Below are 13,126 nucleotides of genomic sequence, written 5' to 3'. Positions count from 1 at the left end.
CAGCCTGGCCTGGCAGCAGGTGCCGGGGAGCCCCGGGGGCATGGCGCCGGTCCCCCGAGGTGCTCGAGCTGCTACCATGAAGGAGTGAAGGGTCACTTGGGATGCATTTGAGGATTTGCATGAGGCCCCAAACCCGCGCACCCTAAGGCTGAGTCTCCTGAGACTGGACGTGTCCGTTCCTGGCCAGAAGCCTTTGGTCGGCTGTTTTTTGACCTGTCAGAGGCCCTTTGAAGAACCCCATGTTCTGCTTGTGGGGACCAAGCTAAGCACCCTCACAAGTGGCCCTGGTGGCGCTGCCCAGCCTCTGGCGGTGCGGGCGGCGCTCACTCCCATGCAGCCCACGTCCAGCGCTGGCCTCACACGTTCTGGCTCCACTGTGGGCCTCGCCTCCCCTCAGGTCTCAGCTTGCGCCGAGTCTTCTGGTCGGAGCCGTGAACGCTCATCCGTCTCCTGCCAGTGGGCCCCAGAGCCATGGCAACCGAGGAGAAGAAGCCCGAGACCGAGGCCGCCAGAGCCCAGCCCACCCCTTCTTCGTCGGCCACGCAGAGCAAGGTGTGTCCCTGGGCCCCCAGGGCTCCGGCAGGCGCACGGGGGCGTGGAGCTGCCCAGCCGCGGCTCCTGTGACGTGGGGCTTCCCGCCTGTCTGCTGGGGACGGGCCTGTCAGCAGTGTTGGTGCTCCGTCCTGACTGGCAGCACTCAGGAAACCCTCTAGCGCAGCACCCCCAGCCTGGCCCCACAATCCCACGCGTGGCGGGTCGGGGCCCCTCCTGGGCCAGGCTGGGTGTCAGAGGGGCGGCCGGGGCTGGGGTCTCTGACGGAGCCTGGGCTGGGGCCGCTTCCAGTGCAGGCGGTGGGTCCTGCCTTGAGGGGCCCTAGCCAGAGGTGGGTCCCCAGGAGATGCAGAGATTTTGAGGAGCCCTCAGATTAGGCGTGTTCAATTGGAGGGACTTGGACTTAGAGCTAGGGAGAGGCCGGGCTTGGAGCCGCACCGCGGGAGTCCGGCCTCCACTGACTGCTGACTGGCCCGGACGGTGGTGGCCACCTCCTCGGACTGGTGACCGTGCCGTCTCCTCCGCAGCCGACCCCTGTCAAACCAAACTACGCTCTGAAGTTCACTCTGGCCGGCCACACGAAGGCGGTGTCCTCTGTGAAGTTCAGCCCGAACGGGGAGTGGCTGGCGAGTTCATGTAGGCGCCCGTGGCTCTGGTGGCGGCGGTGGGGGGGTGGCGGGGGTGGGGGGGTGGGGGGTGGTACGGTCTGGGCGGCATCCCGGCCCCTCACCATCTCAGGCGGTCACCGCCAGTTGGGATTGCGCCCGCTGCCTCTCCAAGGGACGGGGCGGGAAGGGGTGCCCCGTGCACGTGCGGGATCCTGAGCAATTCATGCTGTTATGGGGGTTGGCGGTGGGCGCAGCCCCGAGTCTAGACGACTGGACAACCTTGGTTTCCTTTTTTTCTTTCAGCTGCTGATAAACTCATTAAAATTTGGGGAGCATATGACGGGAAGTTTGAGAAAACCATATCTGGTCACAAGCTGGTAGGTCTCAGCCCTGTCCAGCAGGGTGGCTGAGTGACCCGTCCGGGGCTCTCCGCCCCTCCCGTGGAGAGGCACAGTTAGTGCCTGTGTTTTGCACAGATGACCCTCCTCCCCCTGAGTGTCCTGGCGGCCCCACGGAGCTGCCCTCGCCCGGGCCCAGGCCTGGGCTCTGTGTGGTCAGCTGGCTCTCGGGCTCCCAGAGTGGAGTTGGGGGTGTGCCCAGGGGAGGCTCCCTGGCAGTGCCTGTGCTCTCTCCAGGGGATCTCAGATGTGGCCTGGTCGTCAGACTCCAACCTCCTGGTTTCCGCCTCGGATGACAAGACCCTAAAGATCTGGGACGTGAGCTCGGTGAGCGCCCTGCTCCCTGGTGTGCGCGTGCGCGGGGGCATGTGGGGGAACGGGGCTTGCACAGCTGCCTCCCAGCTGCGCTGGGCCGGGGAGGGCTTGGCCTGCTCTGAGATTTGGGGTGCACCTCCTCCCAGGGCAAGTGTCTGAAGACGCTGAAGGGGCACAGCAACTATGTCTTCTGCTGCAACTTCAACCCGCAGTCCAACCTCATCGTGTCGGGCTCCGTAAGCGCGGGGCCGCCTCGCAGGGGCGCGGGCTGGCCTGTGCCAGAGGGCGCTGGTGGCGGGCGGGGATGGCCCCTTCTCCTGTGGACGCCGCCCCTCTTTTTCCGTCTGCAGTTTGATGAAAGCGTGAGGATCTGGGATGTGAAGACAGGGAAGTGCCTCAAGACCCTGCCCGCGCACTCGGACCCTGTCTCTGCCGTAAGTCCCGACCCGGGAGCGTGGCCAGCTCGGGGCCTGGGCCTCCTTGTTCACACAGCCAGGCCCAGCAGTGGCTGAGAGCAGCAGTCTGTGGCCATGGGAGGGAGGTGGCGGATCTGCTGGGTGTCCCTGTTACATCCCGCAGGACCGGGGAGCACTGCTGGCCTTTGGCTTCGACGGTGGGGGGGGGTGAGGAGGTCGGGGATCTGACCCCCGGAGGCGTGGGGCCGGCTGCTGCTGTCTCACGGGCTGGCACCACCGGCAGCAGGACCTGCCTGCAGGAGCCCGCCCGGGTGCCCTGGTCAGCGTGGCCACGGGAGCCTTTGCCCTCCGAGGCTGAGGGGACTTGTTAGCGGGGTGCCTTTTATTTATTCTTTTTAACAAAGTAGAAGGAATTAAGCATAAAGGCTTTGTCCTCATCACGGGGCAGAGGGTCCTTTTCTGTCTGAAATCACGTGTTGAGTGATTTTAAGTGTTGCAGCCTTGGGAGGCTGCTGTGCTGGGACCGTCGGCAACACCCTGACCACAGGTGCCTGCGGGTGGAGGTCTGGCCGGCCAGCGTCGCTGCCAGCACCTGGGGCCCGTGTGGCTGTGCGCTCAGCGCGGCCGGGACCCTTCTCCAAGGGTCGGGGGTGAGCCGGAGGGTCCCGGGTGCTCTCGGGTGCCAGAGAGGCTGTGCAGCCTACGCTGCGGGGGTGTCAGGAACGTCTGGTGGAGGGGTGAACGTGTGTTTATATTTTAAAAGATTTATTTATGCATACAAGAAGTGGGGTACAGGCCAGAGGTGTGGGGGGTGAGAGGACTCACCAGAGACAGAGCAGGGAACACAACAGGCAGATCCACTGAGAAACACTGCTGCGGGGAGCAGCGGGGAGACTGGAGAGGTCTGCTGCGCCATGTGGGGAGCTCCCTGGCCGGCCGGGCATCAAACTTGTGCTGCAGTGGCTGCGGCGAGGTTTTTATGTTGCGTCTTAACCCCTTGCACCACCAGGGAGGCCCGAGTGTGTGTGTGTGTGTGTGTGTTTAAAAAAAAAAAAAAAAAAGCCAGTAGGCGTTCACACAGAAACTTGGTACCGGATTTGGTGTGGCCACGCGTTCCCTGGCCTGCCTCACCCGTCCTCACTGCTGCTCTGCAGCTGCTTACCTGCTTCAGAGGGGTGTCTGGGGTGTCCCCTGTCGGGGCCTGGCTATCTGCGGGTGCCACCTGATGGGCACCGGTTTGTGGCCTTCGCTCCCCAGGAAGCCGAGCGGGGGCCGTCTGTGAACAGCCCGGTGACAGTGCACGGCGGCCCGCGGCCGCACCCCTCATGCTCACTGCTCCCCGCCCCCTTGGCCTCCGGCCCGACTGTCCCCTGCAGCGCCCCCATCCACTCCGTCCCGCCCGTCCGAGGTGTCTTGCCGCCATGGAGCGGTGTCTGCTGTGGCGTCACCCTGGTCCCAGATCTTTTCTGTGGTGAGGCCGGGAGGAGGCCCTGAGCCGTGTTGTCCTGTGGGCTGCCCCGGCGGGGCGCTCATGTGGGTGTATTTTCTGAAGGTTTATTTATTTATGCATCCAAGAGCTGGGGTACAGGCCAGAGGTGCAGGAGGTGAGAAGATGCGTCAGAGACAGGGTGGGGAGCAGAACAGGCGGATCTACTGAAATCCACTGCTGAGGGGAGCAGCGAGGAGACGCGTCGCTTGGGGGATAGAAATGGCCCCACTGTGTGTCTCGGAGGCTTCCTCCTGTGGCGTCCTCGTCTCGTGACCTCACCGCTGCTGGAGACGCTGGCCCGGCGGTCACCTCTGTTGGCCCCCGAGGCCCGGCAGCGGGCGCGGGTGTCCGCGCGGCCTCGGCGAGCAGCGGCTGCCAGCGGGATGCCGCCTGCTGGGGACTGAAAGTGCGTCTTGCCCTCCCGCTCCCTGTCCCAGGTTCACTTCAACCGTGACGGGTCCTTGATCGTTTCAAGCAGCTATGACGGCCTCTGGTAAGTGAGCCGCCCGGCCAGGGTCCTGAGGGTCCCGGCGAGAGCAGACCAGGCGCCCCCTCGGGGGCTCGCTCGGTGTGAGGGCCGTGGGCACGTGGGCTCATGGCGGGCAGCCTCAGGAGCACAGCGGATGGGCTGCAATCGGGGCTGCTCTATGGGAAACCCCACCCCCTGCCCCAGCCCTGCTGTCCTGGAGGCAGGCGGCTGGTTGGCGCCCAGGGGAGGTCTCCACAGGCTCCTGGACGCTGGCGTGTGGTGGGTGGTGGGTGCCGGGTGCCCCAGCCTCCTGTTGCGCAGAGGCCGTGTCAGAGTGGCCAGCAGGTGAATGTGGACAGCCCCCCAGGGCAGGCAAGGAGGAGAGCACGAGGCTGGTGAATTCTGGGTAGTTTGTGGGCATGGCACGTGGAGCCCGGAGTTTGTGGCACCAGGAGAGAAGGAGGGAGTAGTGTCCCAGTTAGAGGTGGGGCTGCCCAGAAGGGCCACTCTGCGAGGCCACGGCCGGGCTTGAGGAGCCAATAGCAGGCAGAGGCGGGCGCCCGGGTGCCGGGGTGAGAGGGGGGGTGGCCGTGGCGCCCCCAGCAGCACACCGGGACTCTTCTGGCTCTGAGTGCCTGGGAGGCCAGAGGGTGCCAGAGTGGCGGCGGCAGGTCTGCCGGGACGCTGGCTTTCTGCTGGAGCCAAGGTGCAGAGGCTGGCGGGCTGAGGGCCCGGGACCGGATGGGCCTGGTGTCTGCGGTGGAGCGGCCCGAGCTCCCGAGCCCGTTCTGGTCCCGAAAAGTCGGCCGTGGGGGACGGCCGACCCGAGTGCCGCCGTCAGAGTTTCAGAGTAAACGCCGGGAGCCGCGTCCAGCGTGGCGAGAGGCGAGGTCCTCTGCCCCGAGGCATGCTGGGTAAGGGCATGGAGGCACCGGAAGGGCAGGTGCTTGTAGCAGGCGCCCGGCAGGCGGGCAGAGGTTCGGGTGGCTCACTGTACGCAGGGTCAGGGGCAGGTCCGGGAGGAGACGCCAGTGAAGACCCTTCCGCAGTGTAGACGGATGTGGGCGGCCATTTAACAGGATCCAGGGGTGCTGCAAAGCGTGACACCCTAAGACCAGAGCAGGCGTGCCTGCTTCCCCGCCGCGCGTCGGCCGTGACGTGACCTGAGGGTGACGGTGGCCTCAGGGAAGTGGACACCGCTTTCTCTCTGCCGAGTGCGCATGCGCGGTGTCTCTGCCGAGTGAGTGTGCCGTGTCACTGCCGAGTGTGCGGTGTCGCTGCTGAGCGTGTGGTGTCTCTGCTGAGTGTGTGTGGTATTACTGCCGAGTGAGTGTGCGGTGTCTCTGCCGAGTGAGCGTGCGGTGGCACGGCCGAGTGTGCAGGGTGTCTCTGCCGAGTGTGCAGGGTGTCTCTGCCGAGTGAGCGTGCGGTGGCACGGCCGAGTGTGCAGGGTGTCTCTGCCGAGTGAGTGTGCGGTGTCTCTCTACCGAGTGTGCGCGCTGTTTTCACGACGCAGGGCCCGCTGCAGCGGGCGGCCTGTAATCTGACCAACTCCGCCTCACCGCGGCCCTGGCACGGCAGGCGTCGCCTCCGCCCCGTTCCAGCTGGGGAGCCGAGGCAGGCCGCAGGCTCCCACCGCCCCGCCGCTGGGCAGGGACAGAGCGGGCCCCGCCGCCAGACCCTCCAGTTGCAAGATGAGACCCTGCACCTGCGGGGAGTGTCTGAAAATGGGCCACTTGTTTGTAAGAGTCGCCAGTTAGAGGAGCGTGACTTGGCGCCTGGCAACCTTGGTCTGCAGGGTGCGGCGTGTCCCGGGGCGCGGACGGTCTGTGTCTGCATGACAGACCCGCTGCCTGGGGGCCGCGCGCCCGGTGCTGGTGCGTGGAGACACTTGCCTGCAACAGGTGGGCCTGTGGGCACCTGCACCCCGGGGGGGGGTTCCTCCTTGCTTGCCCTGTGGCGGGGACACCCTCCTCACTAGCCAGGCAGGGAGCTGGCAGCAGGTCCCGCGGTGGGCACAGTGCAGGCGTGTGCGTGAGTGTGCGTGTGCGTGAGTGAGCGAGTGAGCGTATGCATTGTGTGTGCCTGTGCGTGAGTGTGAGTGCGCGTGCACATGGCAGCAGTCTAGCCCCCAAGACGTGAGAATAAGTAAATGAAGCCTGAGAGCGAGGAAAGGCGAAAGCTGAGGACCGCGGGTCACGTGTGTCCTTCCTGGAGCTCGTGGCCTGGGAGCCGCGGCCCCGAGTGACCCCGCTTTCCCCCGCAGCCGGATCTGGGACACGGCCTCGGGCCAGTGCTTGAAGACGCTCATCGGTGAGTGCCGGCCTGGACCCCGCCTCTAGCTCCCCGGGTCCTGCTGACCCTGCTTCCCTCCCGGGAGCCTTCTTTCCTCGGCCTTGCCTGGCCCGACACTGCCTGGCCGTGTCCTTGCGGCCTTCGCCTTCCCCCGGCACTTCTCCCCGGCCGCGGGGGCCGTTCCCCCGGCTCCCGGCCCTGCTCTGGGACGCGGGCTGGCGGGGCCTGGGCTGGCGGGTGGGTGGGTGGTGCCAGGGCCCGGCTCCTGGTGGAGCGGGGGAGGTCTGGAGGGTCTTTGCGCGGCAGGTGCAGCTCCCCTGGGGGTGACTCGGGTGCTGGTCTCCCCCGGGCTCAGAACACGCTGGCCACCCCTGCTCCCGCACCCGGGGGCCGTCCCCTGGGGCTTGTCCTCACCGAGGTGGGGGCACCGTTCCCCGCTGAGGTGTGGGACTCACGTGGCTGAAAATGCCTTCCGCCCCCTTTCTGGTGGGTTTCTGGGGCTGGCTCTTTTTCAGCTGTCAGAGGGGGGCAGCTGCCCTGGGGCCTCGCAGGAACAGGGGTGTGAGGAGATGGCCTGGGGGCCTCGGGCCCTGCTGCTTCTGCTTAGCTGGGTCTTTGCGAGCTTTATTTGACATGAGCCGGGGCTTGACTTGTGGAACCTGCGTAGGTGGCAGCCTGGCTGCCCCGCCAGGGACCATGGGCTTGAGAACGCCCCCCAGGGTGGTGGTGGGGGGTGGCTTTGGCCGGGGGGCGGCATGGGCCATGGCCACAGGGACTTCACTTGGACATCCGAGTGGCGGGGGCGCTGCTCCCCTCCCCTGCGTCAGCCTCTCTGTCCCCTGCAGATGATGACAACCCCCCCGTGTCCTTCGTGAAGTTCTCTCCCAACGGCAAGTACATCCTGGCTGCTACCTTGGACAAGTAAGCGCTGCCCTTCCGCCAGCTTCCGCCTGGAGAGGCCTGTGGGCTCGGGGTGATGGCCCGGGGCCCCTCCCTGCTGGGGCCAGACTTCGGAGCTGAGGCGAGACCTGCCGTCCACTTTGCTCCTTGGTGACTGTGACCAGGGCGGTCCCTTGCCCCCTTCCCGGCCCTTCTGTCCGAGGGGCTGGGGCTGGGTGGCCCCTGAGCTCTTCCCGGCCATGCCCTCGGGCACTCCTGGCAGAGCAGCACCATTCTCGGCTGGTCACTTAGCTCGGGGGCCCACACTCGTGGGCAGGACCAGGATGAGTGCGTGGCTGTGATACGTTCTGGATGTTTCTGGACCCGAGACTCCCATGCCTCCTTATAGTGGGATGTGACCCTGCGCCCTGGTCCCTTGGAAGAGGCTGCTCCGCTCTGGGGCCCTGCACCCCGGCCTGCCCTGATGGCTGGCACCGCGTGGGGAGGCATTGGGGGCCGGTTGGGGGTCCGGGTGGTGTCCTGATCCCCTCTCCCTGCCTTCTAGCACGCTGAAGCTCTGGGACTACAGCAAAGGGAAGGTGAGCTGGGGGCTCGGGGGTCCTCACAGGCGCGATGGGCCAGCTGCGCTGAGCCGGGCACTCGGGGCCACGGGCCTGTCAGGAGCCTCGTGGTGGCAACGGGTCTCTGGGGGTTGCTGGGGCGGCCCGCGGCTTCGGGGTGCAGCCGGGACAGGCGTGGAGCCTGAGTGAGCCCCCCTGTCCTGCAGTGTCTAAAGACGTACACCGGCCACAAGAACGAGAAGTACTGCATCTTCGCCAACTTCTCCGTCACGGGTGGGAAGGTCAGTCCTCTCGCTGCTCGCCTTCCCACGGCCCCGGCCGGAGGCCCCGCCTGGCGTCCTGGCCACCAACTGGGGAGGTGGGCCCTGGGCGTCGGGGGGGAGGCCAGCGAGCTGCTGACCTATGGCCGTGGGGCAGACGCGGTGGGGAGGGGTGGGTGCCCCCCCTCGGCCACCGGGCGGTCACGCTGCGCGGTCCCGCAGCTCTCACCGAAGCCGTGATGCCCTCCGCTGACGCGGGCCCAGAGCGTAGGCATCGGCCACTTAGCTCACAGTCCGGGCGAGGCCCCTGAGGGTGAGCTCACGGCAGCGCTGGCCGATGCTGCCCTCCCAAGAAGAGCGCAGGGTGAGGGTGGGTGTGGGAGTGGCGACGGCCCCCCCCCCCCCAACAGACTTCTGACCCGCCCTTGTTCTTCCCGACTTCCCTCTCCGCCGCTGCCCAGTGGATCGTGTCTGGTTCCGAAGACAACCTGGTCTACATTTGGAACCTGCAGACAAAGGAGATTGTACAGAAGCTACAAGGTCATACAGGTGAGGGGTTGGACAGTGCAGGTGCCATGGGGCCGTAGAGATGAGAGGTTTGTACGGCACCGTGGGGCCGTGCAGGTGAGGAGAGCCTTAAAGTCGGTCCCATGTGGCTGGTTTGCAGTCCTGAAGACTACAGACGTGTGCTTTGCTGCCTGCTTCCTCCTCCTCTTCCTTGGCCCTGTGACGGCCCAGGGTGAGGGGACTGTCCCATTTGGGAGCTGCTGGCAAGCCGCGTGGCCGAGACACTCTCTGGCCAGAACCAGCTCCAGGCTTTCTCCTTTCTTCCTTGGCCGCCTGGCCCCGAGGGCCACGCCAGCTCTGTGACTTCTGTGTGGACAAGCCCGTGCTCCTGTCCCACGTCCCCCTGGCTGGGGGAGACCATGTTCTCTGCAGCTTCCAGCAGCACCTCAGGGCTGCCCCCTCCTGCCTCTGGGCTCAGTCAGTGCCACGGGGAGCAGTGCGCAGCTTGGGGGAGTGCGGCCCTCCTCCCTGGAAAGGTGGCCCTCCTCCGGGGGCTGGCTCCGAAGCTGCCTCTTGCTCCCTGGCTGGCCTTGCTGAGAGCCCTGGGCCGGGCAGTGGTGTGTGGTGGGAGCAGGAAGAGGGCGCTTGGTGACGGAGATGGACTGGTCCCCAGGGGCGTTGCACCCTCAAACCCCACAGTGCTGAGACCCCCAGGCCCGGCCCCTCCCTGCAGTGCATCTGCTGGGCCAGACTGGTGCACAGAGACCACTGCTCATGCCCCGCAGCCTGCGGCCTTGCCTCCCGCCCGGGGTCCGCCCGTGGGCAGTGCGGGCTGGTCGCTGCGGTCTTGTCCTGAAACCTTCCAGTGCACGGCGTGAGTCGGCCCCCCATCCCCGAGAGGCCCGGCCCCCCCCCGGGGCCAGCGTGCACCCGTGCGTGTGTCTGTGTGTACGTGTGTGCTCGCACGCGCATGCCTGGTGGGTGGGGCCGGCCGCGCCCCCCACGCTGAGGCCCCGCGTGTCCGCAGATGTGGTCATCTCCACGGCCTGCCACCCCACGGAGAACATCGTCGCCTCCGCGGCGCTCGAGAACGATAAGACCATCAAGCTCTGGAAGAGCGACTGCTAGAGCGGCCGCGGGGCCGCTGCCGGGTGCCCACAGGCCCGGTCCAGGCCACGGGGCGGAGCCGCCTGGACTCGCGCCGCCTTCGGGCCGCGTGGCCGAGGGGACGTGTCTGCCACCGGGACGCCGTGGAGTCGCTGGTGACGCGTCGCCGCTGCCTCCAGCGCTGTCTGCGGAGAGTCCTCGTCTGTTTGTGTTCAGAGTCAAAGTTTTTAATTTTTTATTACAAAGGGTGGAGCTCAATTTGCCACGAGTTGTGTTTTTTTCCAGTAAACGTTCTGTACCTTTGCTACGTCACCGCCCCGGGCCTCCGGCCCAGCCTGCCCGCGGCCGCGCCCCTGTGCTCGCAAGTCTCTGTGGAGGACGGGCTGTCGTGGGGTCACCCCCGCGGGGCCGCCTGCTCGGCGTCCCGGTCCCCATGGTCCGCGGCCCCGGGCCGCCCGCCCCGCAGCAGGAGGCTGGGCGCTGTGTTCGGGGTGCAGCCGAGCTCTGACGTGCGGGCTCCCCCGCCTGTGTGAGAAGCGACCGGTCGGGCGCCCCCTTCCCTGACTGCAGGAGGGCGGGCTGGGGCACTGAGGACCCCGCGGCCTGCTGGGCGTGTCCCCTGTGCCGGCTCGGGAAGGCTCGGGTGCCCGCTCTGGGCCGAGGGCGCAGGTCCCTGTGGCGTGGGTGCTGCCCACTCACTGCTCCGTCACCCGTGCTGGCCGGGGCGGCCTGTGGGCGGCCTGGAGCCTCGCGCCCGAGCTGGGGCCCCTTGTGCAGCTGGGCCCACCATGGCTCAGGCCCCCTCTGCCAGGGACACCTTGGTGCTGGGGCCCCTGCGGGGAGGGTCGGCCATGGTCGGGGTGGGGGCCTGTTCGCGGGGCTGGGCGGGTGGGCGCCCCTGGGGCTCTGGGTTTGCAGGGCGCTCGGCTCTCCACGTGCTCTGCCCTCCCGGAGGCCTGCGGCCCGGCGGGTCAGGCACTGGTGGGTCAAGCTTCCGTGCGGTGGGTGGCCCGGCGTGGGGAGTGGGGGTGCCCTGCTGTGCTGGGTGGGCCACCCTCCGACGGCCTCCTGGGAGCCCCGGGGGAGCGAGAAGGCTCCTGGGAGGCGGCTCCCGGCCGACCCAGTGCGGCGCGCAAGGCGGCTGGTGGCGCCGTCCTGGGCAGCGAGGCTGCGGCCCGTGCGCGGCAGAACCGGGGCCGGCTGGGGTTCTGCTCAGTCCTGTGGGTGCGGCTGGCCGGGGTGGGCCTGTGCTCGGTGCGTGTCTTGAATATAGTTTATTTTTTCTACATTTGAATTCTCTGTTGTAGATTGATGTAAAAACATTCTCTTTTTGAAAATAAAGGTTTTCATGTCTTGTAATTTTGTGCCGTAAGAATCTTTACCGTAACCTTCTGCCGTTTTCTGGGTTCACTGCCGGGCGCCCCCACGGCCAGGCCGCTCTGCTGGGAAACGCCGCCCCCCTGCACCGACTCAGAAGCGGCTCGGGGTGCTGGTCGCGGGGTGTCTGCGCCGCAGGGCCGGGCGGGCGCCGTCCGGAGGACTCGGCGAGATCACCGAGGGGGGAGCCTCGCAGACGTGCGCCCGGGACCGCGGGGCGAGACCCCCGCCCTGAAGCAGCACCAGATGCTCCGGTTGCTCGTTGCTCGCCCCGCGCGCGCCCACGGACACGCGTGCTCACGGCTTGGATGGCCCCGGGCCCCACTTGCATTTCTCGGCGAATCTCAAGCTTTTGGGGCCGGAGCACCCCGCGTGCCCGCAGCGGCTCCGCGCCGGGCTGGTGGCCTCGCGCCCCTGTCCCGGGAGCGGGGCTCGGCCGGGGCGCCCAGGACGCGGCCCGCGCGCTGTGCGCTTCCCGGGGCGGGGCCCGCGTGGGGGGCCCTCCGGATCGCCCCTGGGCGTCCTGCCCGGGGATCCCCAGGGCCGGCAGAAAAAGCGGGACCCTGCGGCTCCTGGGCGCCTGCCGGGCCTGAGCCTGCGGGGAACGTGCTGGCAGCGGCAGGGCCCGGCGGGCGCCGGCAGAGGAAGGCGGGCGGCCGGGCGGCGCCGGGGCGCGGGGCGCGGGGCGCGGGGCGCGGGGCGCGGGGCGCGGGGCGCGGGGCGCGGGGGATCTGCTCACGAGTGACCGCAGTTCCCGCCCGGCCCGGGGGAGCCTGACAGCCCCGGTGACCGCAGGGCCCAGGCCGCCGGCCGCACGGGGAGGGCACCCCCAGGGGGGCTGAGCACCCCCAGGGGAGGGCACCCCCAGGGCGGCTGAGCACCCCCAGGGGAGGGCACCCCCAGGGCGGCTGAGCACCCCAGGGGAGGGCACCCCCAGGGTGGCTGAGCACCCCCAGGGCGGCTGAGCACCCCCAGGGCGGCTGAGCACCCCCAGGGGAGGGCACCCCCAGGGCGGCAGGGCACCCCCAGGGGAGGGCACCCCCAGGGCGGCAGGGCACCGTGGCCAGGCCCCGCGGCGCAGCGCAGGCCCGAGGCCAGGTCGGACGGCCTGCGGGGGCCGCGAGCCCCGAGTGGGAGGGGACACCCCGCGCGGGCGGGGAGGGACGCGCCCCGCGCGGCGGGAAAACAGTGGTTAGATGCCACGAAGTAGGTGGCAATGCCTTAACCGTATGCGTGTTGCAGGCCGAAGCCTCTTCCATCCTTGTCAAGGGGAGTGCTAACCTTCTCTCCTTTCATACAACACGGCCCGGCCTGCGCGCGCGCGCTACTTAAGGGCCCGGCCGCGCGCCGCCTTTCGCTCACGGCGACGAGCCGGCGCGCCCCAGAAACGCGCGCGGGGACCAGGCCCCGTCGAGGGGGAAACGGGGCCTCGCCCCACAAGCCCGCGTGGAATCTCAGCTCACGGGAACAGAAATCCCCGTCTTTTCGCGCTTGAACCCCGCTAATATATTCATAGAGTCAGCCAATCAGAGGACGAGACCGCCCCCGGAAGTCCGCGCTCCTTCAGGAAGTAGATTCCCCCGGAAACAAAACAGGGCAGCTCACGCCCTCCACGACACGCTCGGGACGGCGGGAGCCCTCAGCGGAAACGGAACGACGAGCAGCGAATCAGAGGCCGAGAAGGGAAGACCCGCCCAAGCACTTCCGGAGGCGGCCCCGGGCTTGGAACTGTGGGTAGGGGTGGCGCGGGGCACGCGAGGGGGGCGGCCTGCGCATGCTCCGCGTCCCGTCGCCGCCGGGGCGCCGCGCATGCTCGGAGCCTGCCTCGCGCGGCGTCTGCTGAGGGTTCGAGCCCCGACGCCCGCCCGTGCTG

At 68.1% G+C, this 13,126-nt stretch overlaps 1 protein-coding gene across 3 annotated transcripts; it reads left to right on the top strand.

Moving 5' to 3' along the window:
* Positions 1–471: 471 nt before the first annotated feature.
* On the top strand, positions 472–10,134 carry WDR5 (WD repeat domain 5; the record flags this gene model as incomplete). Of its 3 annotated transcripts, none has more annotated exons than XM_084238808.1 (13): positions 472–552; positions 1,080–1,188; positions 1,464–1,537; positions 1,796–1,876; positions 2,020–2,109; positions 2,224–2,307; positions 4,216–4,271; positions 6,514–6,560; positions 7,388–7,463; positions 7,987–8,020; positions 8,209–8,283; positions 8,724–8,811; positions 9,797–10,134. In XM_084238808.1, 13 exons carry the CDS (start codon positions 472–474, stop codon positions 9,895–9,897), a joined length of 996 nt encoding a protein of 331 aa, XP_084094934.1. In that variant the 3' UTR covers positions 9,898–10,134. The 3 variants fall into 3 exon arrangements, with proteins under 3 accessions (XP_084094934.1, XP_084094935.1, XP_084094933.1); XM_084238809.1 differs by having other exon boundaries at positions 1,796–1,885; positions 2,224–2,304; XM_084238807.1 differs by having other exon boundaries at positions 1,796–1,885.
* Positions 10,135–13,126: the final 2,992 nt, after the last annotated feature.

Source organism: Talpa europaea (genome assembly GCF_964194135.1).
Source record: "Talpa europaea genome assembly, chromosome: 7".
Lineage (NCBI taxonomy): Eukaryota > Metazoa > Chordata > Mammalia > Eulipotyphla > Talpidae > Talpa > Talpa europaea.
Note: the sequence above shows the minus strand (reverse complement) of the source record. Positions and strands in the feature narration are given on the sequence as shown.